Source organism: Mirounga angustirostris, unplaced genomic scaffold, assembly GCF_029215605.1.
Source record: "Mirounga angustirostris isolate CCGP_5_RB_7025 unplaced genomic scaffold, mMirAng1.0.hap1 SCAF_4, whole genome shotgun sequence".
NCBI classification, from domain to species: Eukaryota; Metazoa; Chordata; class Mammalia; order Carnivora; family Phocidae; genus Mirounga; species Mirounga angustirostris.
Window position 1 is genome coordinate 75,901,115 of NW_026991712.1, and position 21,832 is coordinate 75,922,946.

The 21,832-nt window shown below is 38.6% G+C and overlaps 1 protein-coding gene and 1 pseudogene across 5 annotated transcripts in view; one reads left to right on the forward strand and one right to left on the reverse strand.

Annotated features, from left to right (window-relative positions):
• The window catches only part of ATP6V1H (ATPase H+ transporting V1 subunit H), a 138,464-nt gene that overhangs the window by 12,615 nt on the left and 104,017 nt on the right, over positions 1-21,832 (forward strand). For 4 of the 5 annotated variants that reach the window (XM_064588333.1, XM_045896557.3, XM_064588335.1 and 1 more), the window contains exons 3-7: positions 388-490; positions 1,480-1,569; positions 13,784-13,897; positions 16,631-16,735; positions 20,048-20,101. In XM_064588333.1, coding sequence (XP_064444403.1) covers positions 388-490; positions 1,480-1,569; positions 13,784-13,897; positions 16,631-16,735; positions 20,048-20,101 — 466 coding nt within the window. The remainder of the gene's footprint in view (positions 1-387; positions 491-1,479; positions 1,570-13,783; positions 13,898-16,630; positions 16,736-20,047; positions 20,102-21,832) is intronic. The other variant, XM_064588334.1, reaches the window with a different exon arrangement.
• On the reverse strand, positions 4,104-4,555 carry LOC123858503 (small ribosomal subunit protein eS25-like; annotated as a pseudogene).

A 21,832-nucleotide genomic window follows, 5' to 3' on the forward strand; every position in this document is an offset into this window, starting at 1 on the left:
CAAGTGAATTGTTTGGCTGGGAGGGGGATACGGTGAGACTTTGGACAGTGCTAAGAGGTGTCAGTTAATGAGTGCTTCCTCTGGGCTAGGCACTGCCCTAGCCACCTTATATGAATTATTTAATGTCATCGTGAAGTCAGCTCCTAATGGCAATGTGGATATTATTCCCATCTTGCAGATAAATTAACTCAGGTCCAGAGAGGTTGCATGATTAGTACATGGTGGAGCTAAGCTTGCACTCAGGTCTGTCTGATGCCAGGGTCTGTGTGCCCACCCTAGTGGTTAACTACTGGGGAGAGAGGAGAAAGATGGGGAATTCCTGTAGCCGTGGCTCACAGTGGTGCTTCAACTCTTATTGAAAAAACCCAACTTCCTCTTACTTTCTAGGGGGCAGATGATTTCTGCTGAAGATTGTGAATTCATTCAAAGGTTTGAAATGAAAAGAAGTCCTGAAGAGAAGCAAGAGATGCTCCAAACTGAAGGCAGTCAGGTGATGGCTATAAACATTATGTCACCAACACCTCCTTGTGTCATTAAAAATTCTAGAAAAAATTTTTAATGACTGTGATATTCCATTGTAGGTATGCATCATAATTTAGCTAAAAATCCTTTTTTATTAGAAGACATTTGAAGGATTTCCAGTTCTCTTTGTTCATTTTGGAAAAATGTTATGTTGGGTATGTTTATTCCTCTATCCTTTTCTGCATTTCTGAAAATCTTCCTAGAATAGATTGCTAGAAGGGAAATTAAGTTTCAAAGTATATGTTGTTTTTAAAGTTGCTTAACTTTTTTTTTTTTTTTTTTTTAGAAATTTTTCCCACTTTGTATTTTCACTAGAATATGATGCAATCCTACTGTCCATCAGATTTTCTGGTGTGGGGTCCTGATGGCCTGAAAGAGCCTGTATGCAACTCACTCTGATTCTCACAGCAATCCTGGGAAATCTGTGAGGAAACATACTATTGGCTCCAGTTTTTACTGAATTCCAGAGATTATCACACAGTTGATACCTTGTAGGATGGAGACAGGTCATGGCCTTCTGATTCTAATTCCTAGTCCCTTTGTTGCTGTAGTGTTCTTCCCAGCAAATGCAAAAACAAAACAAAACAAAGCCAAAAAACCAAAAAAACCAAAATAAAACCCTAAATCAAAATCAATGATAATTTTTGGTTGTCTATGTAACTTAATCTTTCTGTTATCGTGGGCAGTCAAGAGTTATAGTTACTAGGTCTATTTAAAAGTAGTAAACACTTTGAAATTTATCACTAAAAATGATCAAAAATTGAATGCAAATCATAGTACATTCCTCCCATACTTCATCACGGTATTTGTAAAAGGTATACATTTTTTGTAATTGAGATCTGTTGGCAATAGCATTTGTATTAGAATTTGTGCAAGAGAAATAATATTTTACTGAAATTCCATTAAATAAATGTTGTTTGTAGTTGAAAAGTTAACATTACTTTCATTCTTTTCTAGTGTGCTAAAACGTTTATAAATTTGATGACTCATATCTCCAAAGAACAGACAGTTCAGTATATACTAACTATGGTGGATGATATGCTGCAGGTAGGTATACTCTTTACTTAATACATTTGCTGATGTCATTGTTTTGTATTCTGCACAGTAACAGTATTTTTGTATGGTTTCACTTATACCATGGGTTCTTTTAGAGTTGTAATTGCTAATAGTGTTAAAGATGGGAATGCCCACACACAGGCTTCTTTTGTTTTTCAGAATGTCTAGTAATCAATCTGTATTTTTTTTTCCATAATACCTCAAGAGTTCTGTGTCGAATACTGGGGATGTTGGGGGAATCACTTGAGGCTTTCTGGATACTCTTTGTACTTACAGGCAATGTGGCTTTTTCTCTTTCAGTCATTCAACAGATTTCAATGCCCCTGCTATGTTCCAGGCCAGTGCCAAGCACTGGGGCTTCAGAGTTGAATGTAGGCAAGGTGCTTGCTCTCAAAAGTCTTGTCTCTTTGGAGAACATTTTGCTTATCATCTGAGACTTTTCCAGTTGCATAAAGTTTCTATTTACTGTTTTACTGTCCCTGAACACAGAGGGGCTTCCCTTACTCACAGTTTTTATTTTACACCAGAGTATAATCTCTGTTTAAATTGTTGGTGTACAGAGCGGTTCTCTTTGAGACAGGGCACCTGGTGCTAATCCAGTACCCGACTGCATGTCTCAGGACTTGAAGAACAGTGTCAGTCTGGTTGCTTATGTGGAGTATTGTTCTGTTAGTTTACAAGGAAAAACATTTATTGATGGCCTACTATGTGCCAGTTATTGTACTGATTGTTATTGAAGGTACAGAGGTTAAGTAAGAAGTATGGTGCGGTCTACCTAGGGGCCCTCATGTCATTTATAGGAATGTAGTGATTTTATAATATGAATAAGGATCAGTATCCAGCCTGGGCTGATACAGGCCTGTCTGAGAATGACCGTGGTATCTCTCAGCATTTTTTTCTTTAGTAAAGTTAAGAAAAATGGGGAATGTTGTGGTCTGCCATGGTTATCCTGATTACTGTATAGGATTGCACCTAGAATGAGCAGGCTTGAATTGGCATGCAGACTTTGGTTTTATTTATATGTATGTACATACACACAACACACACATGCATGCACACACAATTATCCTCATTTTTTTTTTTTTTAAGATTTTATTTATTTGAGAGACAGATAGTGAGAGAGAGCAGGAGCGGGGAGGAGAGGGAGAAGCAGGCTCCCCTCTGAGCAAGGAGCCTGATGAGGGACTTGATCCCAGGGTGGGATCATGACCTGAGCCGAAGGCAGATGCTTAACTGACTGAGCCACCCAGGCGCCCCACAAATACCCTCACTTTTTATACGTATATCTGTAAGTTAGAAACCACGAGTTCACACTATCTCGTTTCATTTCAGCTCAACACCAGAGTTCATTCTACTCTCCCTTTTCCATATCTGTAACTCTTCTGTGATAGTGAGATCGTGAGTTCCTCTTATCCTTTGTATATTTACTTGTCTGCTCCACCCTATAGCACAAGGAAAGGAGTTTCAGAATGGCTGACCCATACATCTGTGAAAAATGAGCCCTTTACCTAGAGTTCAGGATTTGTTTGCGGTACTTTTTCTTTAAGCTGAGAGTATGTAGTCAGTGTATTGTGTTCAAGTTTCTTACAGAGTGGTTATATTATTTTTCTTGAAATACAGTTGTATTCATTTGTGATTTTTTTGGTATTCTATTTTTTTCTCATTCTTATAGATTTTATTTTATTATTTTTGATTATGTAAAACACGAACATGCTTCCAGAAGTCAAAACTATACAGAAAGATATACTCAGAGAAATGTCACCAAACCCTCACCCCCATTCCTTGCATTCCCACCTAACTCTTGTTAGGTAACCAGTATCACCGATTTCTGGTTTATCCTTCCTGGTTTTTTTTCCTGCATAAATAGGGAGATACGTAGTAAGAAAATATATATATTTTCTTATTTCCTTCTCTTTCTTATAAAAAACATGTACTAAATATAATCTCTTATATTTTGCTCATCTCACCTAACAAAATATGCCAGAAATCATTCCATATCCATTCGGAGAGAACTCCCATATTCTTTTTGATAGCAACAAAGTACTTTTTTTTTTTTTTAGATTCTATTTTTAAGTAATCTCTACACCCAACGTGGGGCTCGAACTTCCTGCCCTAAGGTCAGGAATTGCACACTCCACTGACTGAGCCAGCCAGGCTCCTCACAACAAAGTACTCTTTTAGTGGATGTATTATAGTTTACTTAACCAGTCTCTGATGTGATGGACATTGAGGTTGGCTCATATACATATTTATTTTGGTTTAATAAAGTTTTCTTTTTCTTTTCTTTTTTTTTTTTAAGATTTTATTTATTTATTTGACAGAGAGAGACACAGTGAGAGAGGGAACACAAGCAGGGGGAGAGGGAAAGGGAGAAGCACGCTTCTTGCGGAGCAGGGAGCCCGATGTGGGGCTCGTTCCCAGGACCCTGGGATCATGACCTGAGCCGAAGGCAGGCACTTAATGACTCAGCCACCCAGGCGCCCCTAAAGTTTTATTTTTCAAAATGTTCATTGGGTTGGGCCTGATCATGCATCTTCACCAGCAGCTGGAACATCTCCACCTTTGGTGCTTCTAATGTAAATTACTTGAGCTCTCTTTTGAAACCAGTTCATAAGTCCTTTATATAAGGAGCTCCTGAAGGACTTCCCTGGCCAGGGAACCACGAATTTCAGTCTCAGGCAACAATTGGGGTTATAACCTTTATAGTTGGGAACATCTTTACAGAGTTCATCATATGTGGCTTTGTCAGACAAGACAAGCATATTGAGCATGTGCTAAACTTTGCCTTTGGACCACTTTTTCTTTCTGGCTTTGCCTTCACATTTGCTCACTGGGTCTTTGCCTTTCTTGGCCGATTCTGGCATCTTTTCTTCTTCTCATTGTCCTTGGGTGGTTCTGATATTTTGTAATTAGAAATAACGAAGCCAAGAATAACCTTGTGCAAACGTATTTTCATATGGCCGGGAGTGTACTTCATGGTAAATGCCTAGAAATAGGATTGCTGGGTAAAGGAGAACTACATACATAGTTTTGTTAAGATACTGCCATATAATCCCATTTTGCAGTCCCACCAGCATATGAGAATGCCTGTCTCTGCAGCCTTGCCAACAGAGGGCATGATCAGACTTTCACATTTTTGCCAGTCAGGATGGATCTAAAGTTGAACATGTTCAAATATAGTTTTATTTCTTCTCCTTGTTGACCTATTTTTTATGCAGGATCTGTGGAGGGATTCAGATTTAGGTAGCTGACATTATCCTCAGCTATTGATTAAATACATTTTAACAATTGATTTTATTGGTAAAATTTTAGTTACACTGAGAAATTTGCACATACCCTTACCATATGATTTCTTGTTTAAAAAATACCGTAATTACTCAGTCATTTCATTCTTTTTTTTTTTTTTAAGATTTTATTTATTTATTTGAGACAGAATGAGAGAGAGAGAGAGCTCATGAGAGGGGGGAGGGCCAGAGGGAGAAGCAGGCTCCCCGCTGAGCAGGGAGCCCGATGCGGGACTCGATCCTGGGACTCCAGGATCATAACCTGAGCCGAAGGCAGTCGCTTAACCGACTGAGCCACCCAGGCGCCCCCAGTCATTTCATTCTTAACACTTCTGGATAGAATAGTTTTGGACATAATTGCTTGTTTTTTCTCACCTGTTCAGGTTTGGGTACATAGTTTTGAAGATTGAGATTTTTTTGGTGCTCAGATATCAACAGCAATAGTTAAATGCCTTTGAGAAGAAGGGCTTTTTATCCTTACTCTCTTAAAGGTTTGTAACTTGAGTACCTGAACAGTGATGGGTGGAAGATAAGTTTTTTTTTTTGTTTGTTTCTTTGTTTTATTCAAGTTAACATATAGTGTAGCATTGGTTTCAGGAGTAGGACTTAGTAACTCATTATATAACATATATGCTCATACATAAAACATCCAGTGCTCATCCCAACAAGTGCCCTCCTTAATGCCCATCACCCATCTAGCCCATCTCCCTATCCACCTCCCCGCCAGCAACCCTCAGTTTGTTCTCTATAGTTAAGAGTCTCTTATGGTTTGTCTCCTTCTCTCTTTTTATCTTACTTTTCCTTCCCTTTCCCCAAGTTCATCTGTTTTGTTTCTTAAATTCCACATATGAGTGAAGTCATGTGATATTTGTCTTTCTCTGACGTATTTCACTTAGCATAATACAATCTAATTCCATCCACACTGTTGCAAATGGCAAGATTTCATTCTTTTCGATGGCTGAGTAATAGTCCGTTACATGTATTTATCACATCTTCTTTATCCATTCATCAGTTGATAGACAGTTGGGCTCTCTCCATAATTTGGCTATTGTTACTAACGCTGCTATAAATATTGGGGTGCATGTGCCCTTTCGAGTCAGCATTTTTGTATCCTGTGGATAAAAACCTGGTAGTGCAATTGCTGGGTTATAAGGTAGTTCTATTTTTAACTTTTTGAGCAAACTTCATACTGTTTTCCAGAGTGGCTGCACCAGTTTGTATCCCCACCAACAGTGCAAAAGGGTTCCCCTTTCTCCACATCCTCACCAACATCTGTTGTTACCTGAGTTGTTAATTTTAGCGGTTCTGACAGATGTGAGATGGTATCTCATTGTGGTTTTGATTCGTGTTTCCCTGATGATGAGTGATGTTGAGCACTTTTTTTTTTTAATGTGTCTGTTAGCCATTTGTATGTCTTCTTTGGAGAAATGCCTGGTTCATGTCGTCTGTCCATTTCTTAATTGGATTATTTGTTTTCTTGGGTGTTGATTTTGATGAGTTTTATAGATGCTGGATACTGGCCCTTTAACTGATATGTCATTTGCAAATATCTTTTCCCATTCTGTAGGTTGTCTTTTAGTTTTGTTGACTGTTTCCTTTGCTGTGCAGAAGTTTTTTATCTTGACGAGGTCCCAATAGTTCATTTTTGCTTTTGCTTCCTTTGCCTTTGGAGACGTGTCTAGTAAGAAGTTGCTGCAGCCAAGGTCAAAGAGGTTTCTGCCTGTTTTCTTCTCTAGGATGTTGATGGTTTCCTGTCTCACATTTAGGTCTTTCATCCATTTTGAATTTATTTTTGTGTATGGTGTAAGAAAGTGGTCCAGATTCATTCTTCTGCAGGTCACTGTCCAGTTTTCCTAACACCATTTATTGAAGAGACTGTCTTTTTTCCATTGGATATTCTTTCCTCTTTTTCAAGATTAGTTGACCATATAGTTGTGGGTCCATTTCTGGGCTCTCTGTTCTGTTCCATTGATCTATGTGTCTGTTTTTGTGCCAGTGCCATACTGTCTTGATGGTTACAGCTTTGTAATACAGCTTGAAGTCTGGGATTGTGATGTCTCCTGCTTTGCTTTTATTTTTCAACATTACTTTGGCTATTTGGGGTCTTCTGTGGTTCCACACAAATTTTAGGGTTATTCTAGTTCTGTGAAAAATGGTGGTGTTATTTTGATCAGGATTGCATTGAATTGGTAGATTGTTTGGGTAGTATGGACATTTTAATGGTATTTGTTCTTCTAATCCATAAGCATGGAATGTTTTTCCATTTCTTTGTATCTTCTTCAGTTTCTTTCATAAGTATCCTATAGTTTTCAGCATACAGATCTTTAACCTCTTTGGTTAGGTTTATTTCTAGGTATATTATGGTTTTTGGTGCAATTGTAAATGGGATTGATTCCTTGATTTCTCTTTCTTCTGCTTCATTATTGGTGTATAGAAATGTAACAGATTTCTGTATGTTGATTTTATATCCTGCAACTTTGCTGAAATCATGCATCAGTTCTATCAGTTTTTTGGTGGAGTCTTTTTGGTTGTCTGTGAAGAGTGACACTGATTTGGATGCCTTTTATTTCTTTTTGTTGTCTGATTGCTGTGGCTAGGACTTCAGTACTATGTTGAACAACAGTGATGAGAGTGGACATCCCTGTCGTGTTCCTGACCTTAGGGGAAAACTCTCAGATTTTCCCCATTGAGGATGATATTCACTGTGGGTCTTTTGTATATGGCCTTTATGATGTTGAGGTATGCTCCTTCTATCTCTACTTTCTTGAGGGTTTGTTTTTAAGAAAGGATGTTGTAGTTTGTCAGATGCTTTTTCTGTATCTATTGAGGGTGTCATATGGTTCTTATCCTTTCTTTTATTAATGTGGTGTATCACGTTGATTGATTTGCAAATACTGAACCACCCTGCAGCCTAGGAATAAATCCCACTTGATCCTTGTGAGTAATTCTTTCAATGTACTGTTGGAGTCAATTAACTAGTCTCTTGTTGAGAATTTTTGCATCCATGTTCATCAGGGATATTGGTCTGTAATTCTCTTTCTTAGTGGGGTCTTTGGTTTTGGAATCAAGGTAATGATGGCCTCATAGAAGGAGTTTGGAAGTTTTCCTTCCGTTTCTATTTTTTGGAATAGCTTAAGAAGAATAGGTATTAATTCTTCTTTAATTGTTTGATAGAATTTCCTTGGGAAGCCGTACGGTCCTGGACTCTTGTTGTTTGGGAGAATTTTGATTACCGATTCAATTTCTTTGTTGGGTATGGGTCTGTTCAAGTTTTCTATTTCTTCCTGTTTCAGTTTTGGTAGTTTATATGTTTCTAGGAATTTATCCATTTTTTTCCAGATTGCCTAATTTGTTGGCATATAATTGCTCATAAGATTCTCTTATAATTGTTTGCATTTCTGTTCTGTTGGTTGTGATCTCTCCTCTCTCATTTGTGATTTTATTTATTTGGGTCCTTTCTCTTTTCTTTTGGGTAAGTCTGGCTTAGGGGTTTATCAATATTGTTAATTTTTTCAAAGAACCAGCTCCTGGTTTCATTGATCTGTTCTACTGTTTTTTTGATTTCTATATCATTGATTTCTGCTTTCATCTTAATTATTTCCCTTCATCTGCTGGTTTTAGGCTTTATTTCCTGTTCTTTTTCCAGCTCCTTTAGGTGTAAGGTTAGGTTGTATATTTGAGACTTTTCTTGCTTCTTGAGGAAGGCCTATATTGCTATATACTTTCCTCTTAGGACTGCCTTTGCTGCGTCCCAAAGGTTTTGGACTGTTGTGTTTTCATTTTCATTTGCTTCCATGTGTTTTTTTTTTTTTTTTTTTTAATTTCTTCTTTAATTTTCTGGCTAACCCATTCATTCTTTAGTAGGTTATTCTTTAACCTCCATGTATTTGTACTCTTTCTAAATTTTTTCTTGTGGTTGACTTCAAGTTTCACAGTGTTGTGGTCTGAAAATATGCATGGGATGATCTCAGTCTTTTTTTTTGATCTCATTCTTTTTGTACTTGTTGAGGCCTGATATGAGACCCAGTATGTAATCTGTCCTGGAGAATGTTCCATGTGCACTCAAGAGGTATGTATTCTGCTGCTTTAGAATGAAATGCCCTGAATATATCTGTTAAGTCTATCTGGTCCAGTGTGTCATTGAAAGCCATTGATTCCTTGTTGATTTTCTGCTTAGATGATCTGTCCATTGCTGTGAGTGGTGTTAAAGTCCCCTACTATTATTACATTGTTATCAATGAGTTTATGTTTGTTATTAATTGATTTATATACTTGGCTGCTCCCAAGTTGGGGGCAGAAATATTTACAGTTGTTAGATCTTGATGGATAGAACCCTTTATTATGATATAGTGCTCTTCTTCATCTCTTGGTATAGTCTTTGATTTAAAATCTAGTTTGTTACAAGTATGGCTAGCCCAGCTTTCTCTTGATGTCCATTAGCATGATAGATTGTTCTTCACCCTCTCACTTTCACCTAGAGGTGTCTTTGGGTCTAAAATGAGTCTCTTGTAAGCAGCATTTCGATGGGTCTTTTTTTTTTATCCATTCTGATACCCTGTGTGTCTTTTTTTTTTTTTTTTTAAGGATTTTATTTATTTATTTGTGAGAGAGAGAATGAGAGAGAGCACATGAGAGGGGTTAGGGTCAGAGGGAGAAGCAGACTCCCTGCCGAGCAGGGAGCCCGATGCAGGACTCGATCCAGGGACTCCAGGATCTTGACCTGAGCCGAAGGCAGTTGCTTAACCAACTGAGCCACCGAGGCGCCCCACTGTGTGTCTTTTGATTGGAGCATTGAGTCAGTTTACATTCAGAGTAGCTATTGATAGATATGAATTTAGTGCCACCTGTAAAGTTGCTATTCCTGTGGATTGTCTCTGTTCCTTTCTAGTCTTTGTTGCTTTTGGTCTCTCTTGCTCACTCAAAGGGCCCCCTTTAATATTTCTTGCAGAGCCGGTTTAGTGTTCATGAACTCCTTAGTTTTTGCTTGTCTTGGAAACTCTTTATCTCTCCTATTCTGAATGACGACCTTGCTGGATAAAATATTCTTGGCTGCATACTTTTCCCATTTAGTACATTGAATATATCATGCCACTGCTTTCTGGCCTGCCAGATTTCTGTAGATAGGTCTCTGCTAACCTTGTGTGTCTAACCTTGTAGGTTAAGGACCTTTTGTCCCTAACTGCTTTCAGAATTCTCTCTTTATCTTTGTATTTTGCAAGTTTCACTATGATATGTCTTGGTGTTGACCTGTTTTTGTTGATTTTGAGGGGAGTTCTCTGTGCCTCTTGGACTTGCATGCCTGTTTCCTTCCCCAGATTAGGGAAGTTCTCAGCCATAATTTGTTCAAATAAACCTTTGTCCCTTTTTCCTGCTCTTCTTCTGGGACTCCTGTGATACAGATATTATTGTGCTTTGAGGAATCTCTGAGTTTCCTAAGTCTGTATTTGTGATCTAATAGTTTTCTTTCCCTCTTCTTTTCAGTTTCATTATTTTCTGTAATTTTATCTTCTGTATTACCTGTTCGATCCTCTGCTTCTTCCATCCTCATTGTGATTACATCCAGTTGGTTTTGCATCTCAGTTCTAGCATTTTTTATTTCTGCCTACTTGTTTTTAGGTCTTTTATCTCTGCAGCCAGGGTTTCTCTGGTGTTTTCTGTGCTTCTTTCAAACCCTCTTAGTATCCTTATGACTGTTGTTCTAAATTCTTGTTCGGGTATATTGCTTATATCTGTTTTGAGCAAATCCCTGGCTGTTATTTCTTCTTGATCTTTCTTCTAGGGAGAATTCCTCCATCTTGTCATTATGTCTAGGTTTCTGTCTTTTGCATATTATGAAAGCTTGTTATGTTTCCTGCTCCTGAGAATAATACTATATTAAAAAGGGGTCATACACTGCCTAGGGCCTGGCACTTCAGGAGGTGATTCTGGTATATTCTGTGTGTACTCTGCTGTTGTGTTTTGGCAGCTCTGTACCACAGGTTGGTACTCTGTAGAGTTCCTCCTTGCTTGGGGAGTGTTTGGACCTTTAACTGTGTGTGCTTTGATTTGTTTGTTAAGATAAGCCTGATTAAAAAAAAAAAGGGATCCTGATCCAAGAAAAGAGAAAAGGAAAAGGAACAAAAAAACAGACAATAAAAACTATAAGCCTGATTCCAAAGAATAAGAACGAAAGAAGGAAAAAAGAAAAGAAAAAGAAAAAAAAAGAAGCCTGATCCAAAAAATGAGAAGGAAAGAAACCAACAAATGAAAAAAAACTAAACCTGATATCAAAGAAAAAAGAAAAAAAAGAAGTAAAATAAGTAAAAATTAATAATAATAAAAAAGAAAGCCTCATCCTATTTCCACCAGAACTGAAGCTGATGCTTTGGAGCACTCTGATTGGTAGACTTGGCACACACGGAGGCCTGTGTTGGTCTTCTGAGGGAGAGGCCTGCTGGGCCGGCTCATAGTCAGACTTGCCCTTGTAAGGATGCCTTTGGTGGGCGCAGGGAGGTGGGGTTTGGTGTAGGGGACTCAAGCCTCCACTGGAGGCACTGTGTTTCTCTCTGAAGTCCTATGGTGCTGGTGGGCGGTGTGTGCCTGTGTGTGTTTGTGTGTGTGTTTGTGTGTATATATGTGTACACGTGGAAGATGGTGCTACCCTGCCCTCTTGTCCCCCAAAAGGGGTACTCGCAGCTACCATTGTTCAGGAAGTCCTCACAGTATAGTGAACAATCTCCCCTCTTGTGTCCCAGGCTTTCATCAGACCCCTGCCTTCCTGGCATCACAGTTCTCCTGTGTTTTATCTCTGGCAAGGGGCTGGGATTCAAAACTCCAAATCTTAAAGGGCTGGGTAGGGCTCGGACCCTCTGCCTTCCCCCCGGTGGAGAGCCTCCTGGTGCCTTGTTCCGTTCTGTCCCAGAAAAGCAGTTACATGGCTTATGCAAGATGGCTGGAGTCTGTTGTGCACCAGGAAAAGCTGCAGACCAGGTTATCTGTCCTCTGTGTACACGTCTGTCCCTGGCTATTGAACGACTGCTGAGTGGTGCCCGGTGGGCCTTTTCTTCTTGGAGAGGCAATGCATTCCCCTTTCCAAGTGTACTCCAGGAAGGGGAGTGTTCTCTCCTGGTGCAACCCAGGGGATCCCCACACTGAAGCATCTTGTGTGAACCCTGCACAGTGCTCTCTCCCCTGCTCTCTCCTTCTCCCTGACTTGCCTCCACTAAAAGGGCTCCCTCCCCTTCAGGGCACCGTGGCTTTTCTTTCCCCCATTCATGTCTCTGAACTTCGCATCTGTCACGTTCTGTCCCTTCAGTTGTGCAGATTGTTTTCTTAATCCTCAGATCAAAATGATTTGGTTGACCCAGCTGTGTTTGAGCTATGAGGCTAGCTCAGGGTCCCCCTGTTACTCCACCATCTTAATTCCTCCTCTGGAAGATACGTTTTTAAGCAGGAATTGAAACCACAAAGGACTAGTCAAGGAAGATGAATTTTTTTTTTTTTTAAGATTTTATTTAGTTATTTGAGAATGAGAGAGTGAGCAAGAGAGAGCGGGGGAAGGGGCAGAGGGAGAGGGAGAGAGAGAATCTCAAGCAGACACCCTGCTGAGCGGGGAGCCCCATGTGGGGCTGGATCTCATGACCCTGAAATCATGACCTGAGCCAAAATAAAGAGTCAGAGACTTAACTGACTGAGCCACTCAGGCACTCCAAGGAAGATGAATTTTAAACTTATGTAAAATGTGAAAATATTTTCTGTTCTTTCTGTATTTAGTGTACTTTGTTCCGAAATAAAGAGTCAGAGACTTAACTGACTGAGCCACCCAGGCACCCCAAGGAAGATGAATTTTAAACTTACATAAAATGTAAAAATATTTTCTGTTCTTTCTGTATTTAGTGTACTTTGTTCATTTATGTGCAATGATAATTACAGTTTTAACTTGGGAAATAACCCACCAATGGAGTAAATGATGACTTATCCAAATTTTGAGTCCTTTGATAAAATCATCATAACTTGCAGTTGTTATTCTGAACTATAATGATTCATTACTTAAGGAGATGTTAGTCTCTTCCTCAAATAGGTAACTGTTAGCAAAGACCAAGATTAAAAACAATATATTTAAAAAGAATTAAATGTTGATCTGAAAATTATTGTTTATGTTTTTTTTGTGTTTTACCAAGTACTGCTACTTAGAATTATACTCATTTAATTAATCAGAAAGTGTATTTTGAGCCAGTGAAATGCAGGTAAAATTTAGGTGAGAGGTAGAGTATGCATGTTTTGAGCTAAGAATTGTTCCTCAAATCCTGTGTCTTTCTGCTACTGTTATATGCTGTTTTTTGCTATCTTTTTCTGCCCTGATTTTTCTGTCACAATATTCTAGGAGTAACCTGATTTTGTGTGGAAAAAACATTGGGAAGGGCAGGTCAGAGGTGCAGGCTCAGATGAAATGTAACAGATTGCTACTCCCTGCAGGGTTGGGATCTGCTAGCTTGGCTCATAAAGCTAATCATAATAATTAAAGGTGATTTTATTTTACATTTTAAAATATTTATTTATTTATTTATTTGAGAGAGAGCATGCTCCTGTGCATGTGTGTGTGCTGGGGGAGGGGAGAGGGGCAAAGGGAGAGGGAGAGAGAATCTCAAGCAGACTCCCCACTGAGTGTGGAGCCCAATGCAGGGCTCAGTCTCACAACCCTGAGATCATGACCTGAGCCGAAATCAAGAGTCGGGTGTTTAACCGCTTTACTGACTGAGCCACCTAGGCACCTCCCAAAAGTGATTTTATTTTTAAAGTATCTATGCCTGCCCCCCTTACCACCCCTGACCCATAATAACAACTGGAGGAAGAAAACACACTGACTGATGGGACACAGAATAAAGGTTGAGAAGCAGTACACAGTAGTAAAAAGCAGTGATATAATTTCTTTTCTTTTTTAGGAAAATCACCAGCGGGTTAGCATTTTCTTTGACTATGCTAAACGCAGCAAGAACACTGCCTGGTCCTACTTTCTACCAATGTTGAATCGCCAGGATCTCTTTACTGTTCATATGGTAAATTTTGAATTGATCAAATTTCTGATTTGGGGAAGAAACACACTTGGGCTATTTATGATTTGGTAACCTTCCAGTTCCCAGAGGAGCAAAGGCTGTGATGTTAAAATTTCCAATTTTCCTTATTAATGGTTAGTAATGTGGGGATATTGGGAAGACAAAGGAGATGGAGTTGCTTTGATACAGTTAAAGTTTTGTAGAGTATTTGTTGAGTTCATTAGCATAAAAGCCTTTGCTAGATTGCATTCCAAAAGAGCTTTAGATTGTCTGTGACAGGATTAACCACATTTTACTACAGAAATTAAATTTTATTTAGAAGTAGCTGTGGTGCTTAATTTTTATTTTATTTTAGTAATCACTTGTTTTTTAATGTCTTAAACACACTCCTGTTTTAAACTTACCCTGAAAGGCTATCTTTGGAAGCCTTAACACTGAATAGTCTTTTATGGAGTATAGAGAAGGTATGAGATGAGAGTTGAGAGAATAAATCTTTGTACAAGCCTTTTCTATTCCCAGCATGGAGTGGGCTGCAGTGGGGAGCTCCTGAGACTATTCATTTCAGTAGATGTCTTTCAACTTTTCAAATCAAGAACTACTGTTAGTAGTTTTTTTTTTTTTTTTTTTTGAGCATGTCTTCTTTCTTTCTCTCCATATATATCTATATTCATTTATGTATGAGTTTATTCATATATTGTACATATTATAAAATCTTAAGAGAAATCAAGGAGGACTCATGAAATAAACTATATTTTATTTTATTTTTTTTTTAAGATTTTTTATTTATTTATTTGACAGAGAGAGACACACTGAGAGAGGGAACACAAGCAGAGGGAGTGGGAGAGGGAGAAGCAGGCTTCCCGCTGAGCAGGGAGCCTGATGTGGGGCTCAATCCCAGGACCCTGGGATCACGACCTGAGCCGAAGGCAGATGCCCAATGACTGAGCCACCCAGGCGCCCCTGAAATAAACTATATTTTAAAGAATACTTTTTAAAAAACCAATAATACGGGCGCCTGGGTGGCTCAGTCGGTTAAGCGACTGCCTTCAGCTTGGGTCATGATCCCGGGGTCCTGGGATCGAGTCCCGCATCGGGCTCCCTGCTCTGCGGGGAGCCTGCTTCTCCCTCTCCCACTCCCCCTGCTTGTGTTCCCTCTCTCGCTGTGTCTCTCTCTGTCAAATAAATAAATAAAATCTTTAAAAAAAAAAAAAAACAATAATACATTTTCTTCTTTTTAAATTGTAGAGACTTGTTTTTATTGTCTGGATACATGGCTTAAATGACTTCCTAATTTTGATGGTGACTTTCTTTCAGAAAGTACTGGAAGAATATTAAATTGGGTTTGTGTGTGGAGAAGTTAGTGTTTTATACTGCCTGTATTTTTGTGTGTGTGTGTGTATGTATTTCCCAGGTTTATTGAGGTATAATTGACACATTGTAAGGTATTTAAAATGTACATGATGATTTGTTATATGTATTCTTATACTGCCTATTTAATAAAGAATTCATGGTTTTATAGCTTAAAGAAACCTGAGAAATCTTTAGATGAGGAGAAACGGTTTATAGCGAGGAGAGATGGCTATTTAATATGCAGGATGTATTTTATACTAAGATAGAGATTTTTTTTAACATTTTTAAATAAGATTTTATTTATTTATTTGACAGAGAGAGACACAGTGCGAAAGGGAACACAAGCAGGGGGAGTGGGAGAGGGAGAAGCAGGCCTCCTGCTGAGCAGGGAGCCCGATGTGGGGCTCGATTCCAGGACTCTGGGATCATGACCTGAGCCGAAGGCAGACGCCTAACAACTGAGCCACCCAGGCGCCCCACTAAGATAGGGATTTTTAAGCGTGAGGACTCACGGGGATTTGGAATGAATGAAGGCCACAGCTGGCAATTTGTTGTAGACATTGCTCTGAACTCTGGCAAGCAATTTGATGGAAGTCTGCAGATTTTTGAATATCAGCATCTACAAATTCATTAAAAATACTTATTATTGTCTCCAAAAAAAAGATTCTTTTGATTTTTGCTGGCCTTATAATGAATCCCAATCTTACTTTTGGAACTCAGAATAATATAAGGAATGTCATGAAATTCTTAAAATATAACTAATTTTGTTTCACCTGAAAGGAGCTTTTTTTTTTTTTTTTAAAGATTTTATTTATTTATTTGAGACAGAGAGAATGAGAGAGAGAGAGCACATGAGAGGGGGGAGGGTCAGAGGCAGAAGCAGGCTCCCTGCCGAGCAGGGAGCCCGATGCGGGACTCGATCCTGGGATTCCAGGATCATGCATGACCTGAGCCGAAGGCAGTGGCTTAACCAACTGAGCCACCCAGGCGCCCCTGAAAGGAGCTTTTTTTTTTTTTTAAAGATTTTATTTATTTATTCATGAGAGACAGAGAGAGAGAGAGAGACAGAGGCAGAGGGAGAAGCAGGCTCCCCGCGGAGCAGGGAGCCCGATGCGGGACTCGATCCCAGGACCCTGGGATCATGACCTGAGCCGAAGGCAGACGCTTAACCGACTGAGCCACCCAGGCGTCCCTGAAAGGAGCTTTTTAAAAATACATTTTGACTATATTGCAAGATGTATTTTAAAAAATGAAATAATACAAACTTATTTTGGAGGAGTTGAGGATTGAAAAAAATCACAGCAAAGTGGTTGTGAGTCCTGCTTTTTAAGGTATATGATGTGATTTTAGAATCAACATAATATTCAAATACGTTTTTTTTTTCAGGCAGCAAGAATTATTGCGAAGTTAGCAGCTTGGGGGAAAGAACTAATGGAAGGCAGTGACTTAAATTACTATTTCAATTGGATAAAAACTCAGCTGAGTTCACAGGTAAAAGACACTTTTTTTTTTAGTATCTTTGAAAGGAATGTGACACCCATATTAACCTATTAGTGAAATTACAAAAAAAGTTACATTAAAATAATGCCACTTTGAGCTTGATAAGGAAGTCAAACTACTCTTAGGTATGGTAGTATGCTTTACTTTTTCTTTCTTTGACTAGCTTCAACTCAAACCTTTCTGTCTTTGCCACTTGGGATTTTCCATTCATGCTTTTTAGTGGGCAGGGAGTCTCTTCCTTCTGGGTGGCTACCAAGATCACACAGGTGGGAGAACTGAGAGGAGTTGCACAATTCCAGACAGCATACTCATGTAAGGCTTGTAAGAAGGGAAAAGGAACGGTATAGCAGGAGACAGAGTGCAGGCAAGCTTCAGGCTGAGAGACTTCAACTGCAGCTCCCATGCCTTGGGGACCTTGATTCTCCAAGATTTGTGCAGGAAGTTTTGGGTTTGGGGAGAGCTCTTCGTAAGTTTCTAGCAGGATCGTTTATGTCCTTCTGGTCACAGAACGAGGCCAAGCTGTCTGACTCATTACACCAATAAACAAACTGGCTCTGGGTGCTACCAGGGGAGTTTTAAACTACAGACAGCACATTACAGATCATTGGTCAATCCAGTTATTCTGGTCTTGCTCAAGAGTCCATACAAGGCTTCCGGGTGCCCCCGGGTAGGCCTGGAGCTGCTGGGCCCAGCTGCAAGGTAACCATTGCACAATGGCACCTTCCCAGGATTTACTGTGTCACTGTGGGATAGAACATTTGGGCCTAGGGTTAGTGAAGGCAGCTTAATGGTCATCTTGGTTGCTTTCAGACCTCTCTAGCTCTACTTCATGAAGGAAATAGCTTGCTGGTTAAATGATGGGGAAAATGACAGGTTTTCTGTTTTTGTCTTCATGGTTCTCTAGAACAGGCAAAAGATAGGACACTTACGGTGGCTCAGTGGTTCTTTCCTTTCGACTTCCAGTGACTAACATTAGTGGTAAGGGGGAGACTGGGAATGATCCTTAGGAAAGGAGTGAAATGAAGGTGGGTGGGGAAGGAGTAGTCTGGGGAAGAAAGGGTAGAAGAGAATGAGACTTTGGTGTGGGGATGGCTTACATGAGGAATGGGACCAGTAAAATAATATTGGTAGTTAGTGTGTTGTCAGTGTTAGATTACAAATAAATGTCTATTTGAAATAAATTTTTAGAAAGTTGTAATTCAGATTTCAGTGACATTTTAATAGATTTTAATTTGAGGCATAAGAGAGACACCATGACATTTACTTGGGTTTACTTTTTGTCTTACCATTGCTTGCCTTTTTGGGGAAGTCTCATTGTCTTTTATATTTGGATAGGGATATTTTGGAGTGTATTGAACATAATTAAGTGTTTTTTATATCAGTAGCATAAATTTTTATATATCTGTTTGGCTTAGTTTTTTTTTTTTTTTTAAGATTTATTTATTTTAGAGAAAGAGAAAGAGAGAACTTGCGAGCAGGGGAAGCGGCAGAGGGAGAGGGAGAAGGAGAGGAGAAGCAGACTCTCTTTTGAGCGTGGAGCCCAACACGGGGTTCGATCCCACAACCTGAGCTGAAACCAAGAGTTGGACGCGTAACTGACTGAGACACCCAGGCGCCCCTGGCTTAGTTTTTAAAAGTATTTTTACTAGAGCCACAAATTTGCAGATTTTACAGAAATTGTGAGGTATTTAAAAAACATAATATTTAGAACATGAAAAATAGGTGTATGAAGATGAGATTTTAAATTTCTAGGTGTGTATCATTTAGGATCAGAATGCTTAACCTTCCCCTCACCCCTCCTTTTCTTTTTTCTTTTTTGAAATTAGTTCTTCCTTTGAACAAACTTCAGTTTGCTTTAGCATTAGCTTTATGGTAATGGTAGTGAGACTCTATCGTAACTAGATTCATAAAATGAAAATTGGTAGGATAGAATATATACTGTAGTTTGCCACTAACATTTTGGGTTGTTTTCTCACAAGAATAACATTTGTATTGTGCCTTGCAGATGATTTGTTACTTTTGAAATGATTAACTGTGGTTATAACTGTGTCCAAGAATTGGGGGAAATATCTTTATCATCACTAGTGGAAGCAAAATATTCAGTGTCTAGAACAATTTTCATTAGAACTGAGCTCCTTGGTATTAGATAAATGCTTTAAAAGACCTTTTCTTTATCTTTCTGGTGTGTTCTTTTTATCACAAAGTCTTTGGCTTTCTGTAGTTATGATACGGTGTTTCTGCTTTGTAAGTCCTGCTACAAAGTGACTCTTCAGGGTGCCCAGGCCCCTTCTGGCTTTGCTCCTCAGAGTCTGGTCTCTGCTTCTGCTAGGTTCTGAACTGCACTGTCTCTCTTGCTGTGGGCAGACACTTCTTGCAAAGCTTTCTCTCAGGATCAAATTATAGACTTCTTGTTTAAAGAATGAAACATAGGATTATTTGGGATTTTCTTTGCTACTTTGCTTAAATGTCATGTGATGGTGCTGTATCTGGAAGTTCTCTTTCTCTATTGTTAGTGTTTTCTCCCTCATAAAAGGACCACAACTTCATAATTTTAATAGAAATAAACTTTCAGAAGTCCAAATTAGTTGCAAGTCTGGATATTTTGTTGACTTTATATAAGTGACATTTAGGAGCTTTTTCCTTTTTGGTAGTTTAAGCACTGTATATGGGTTGCGGGGGGCCTCATGCCTGGCACTTAGTAGATAATAAAAAAAATTAGTTTGAATAAAACGAAATAAAAATTTCCTTTCAGAAATTCATTACTACTTTTCTCTTGCACATTCAACCTTTGACTTTCTACCTTAACTTTTTTTAGTCATTTCTATGTCATTTAGACATTATATAACATGTGAAATTCTGATTGTCATTATAACTTGCTAGCATTGCTGTCAATAATCTAATTTTAAGTTCTGTGTAGAATCTTCCCATTACTAGGCACCTATTTTGAAAGCTTTGCCACAGAATATAATGTAGATAGTTCAGCTTAAGATAGTCATCTTACTTGAAAAACAATTCAGTAAGTAAATTCTGAGACTTGGAGATTTGCACCAGCATCATTTATGAAATTTAGCTGGAGCTTAGTATTGAGTTTATTATTGTTCCATTTTTAATTAAGTTATCTGAAAAAGTGTAATATTTAGAATATTTTGTGTCATCCCCATGCTTTTTATTAGTTGATGATACTCCATTAAGTAGGATTAGGAAAAAAATTTATAAAATTGGCTTAGCTCCCTTTCATTAGCTGATAAATTAGGATAAAAATTAAAAACAAAACTAAGTAATAAGTTATTTATTTTGTAATAGAAACTGCGTGGTAGCGGTGTCGCTGTTGAAACAGGAACAGTCTCTTCAAGTGATGTAAGTATATTCCTTCTTAATTCACTGGCCTCCTAACACCATGAATATAATTTATTTTGAGTCATTTAAAATTTTAAAGATGTTTACTAGTTCCCCAAATGTAAATCCATATTAATCTTCAGTTAGGTTAAATAGCATTGTAAAAACTATATATTTATGTATATATAAATATTTATGGTCTATTGGTAGATAGGAGACTTGCTCTTCCCTGTTGCTCTTCTTTTCAGGTCCTTTATCTTAGACCTGAGAATCAAGGCAAGAGTCTGAATTCAGATGTACAGCTGGAGTGAATAATCACGAAGTTACTCTCTTTCAGGCTTCAGTTATATGATAACCTATGCAAGACCTGTTTAACAGATACGTGAATAGTGTGTCAAGGAGTTGAAAACAGTTCAGGTACCTGATGGCATTAAAACTCATTACTTGCATTGTGTTGCTCAAGGCTTTACGTGGGGCTGTATGCTGGCCAGAACCTCCACCTGCCCGTTTTTTTTTTGGCCATACTCTCCCCACATTTTTTAGAGCCAGAAGGGTAAAGGTTAAAATTAATCACGTCTCCCCAAGTTCCCTTCTTGGTTGGACTTATCTTCCCCATTTGGGAACAGTTTATCTTTGTTATATTCTGAATACTTCAAGAACTGGCAGTAAGTTTGGACAAGAAAGGGTTGGCGTGCTCGCTTCGGCAGCACATATACTAAAATTGGACAAGTAAGGGTTGGCATGATTAGAGCCAATTGAGAATAAGATAGGGAAAAAGAAAGTTAGAAATGTAGGTGAGGTGCATCTATCTTCATTAGTGGGAAATATCTCTGGGAAACTGGAAGGCATCTTCAGAGGGCAGTGTCTACCACCTGCCGGTAGTAGACCTAAATGAAGCTGTGTAGGAGTCATGTAATATCCGTATTAATTACCAGTACTTCCATAATCAGCTTGGAATATATCTGTTTGTGTGCTCTGAGACTGTAGATGGCAGCAGCACCCATTTTCACAGCCAAGAGCAAGGCTTCTTTTGGGGCAGGGGTTGAAGGATTTGACAAATAGTGTGTTAGGTCAGAATATGGCTATTAACCTTCCGAAGAGGAACCAGAACAAGGTGCAGAACTAGAAGAGCGATCTTGGGGTCAGAGTGGGGTAAGGCGGTGATAGGTTGGAAGTCTAGATATTCAGTCATAAGCACGTGTTTAAGTTGAGAATCTTTATTTTTGTGACTTGAATTTTTACGGGTTTGAAATTTTGAAAAATTATTTAATTCATGTATTAGACTTATTGATAAATTTTTAAAAAGGTATTTTCAGAATTATATATCTTATAAACTTATTTGAGTGATTGTTAATGTGTTTGTAAGTTAATAAAGCTTACATAATGAGTTGCAAGCTCTGGTGACATGACGTTCTTATCTTGTTCTTTTCTGTTCAGTGTATTGGAAAAACAAAACTAACTAATTGAATTGGCAGTACATTAGTCAGAGTGGTTTACTTGGTAGACTCCTACACATACCTCCCAAACAGAATTAGCATCAGAGGTAATTGTGAGTAAGGAAAAGATGGCCTTTGATTTTTGACCTTCCCTCTCATACCCTTCAAACTTAAACATACTTGCTGTCTCTTCCTGAAGGTTCTTACTTTTTCTACTGGCTATCAACTTGGAATGCAGACTTTAATAAGTTGAGCATAAGGTGGTAGCTTCTCTGATATGATTTAAGAGGGGAATCTGAATTGGTAACTAATACTT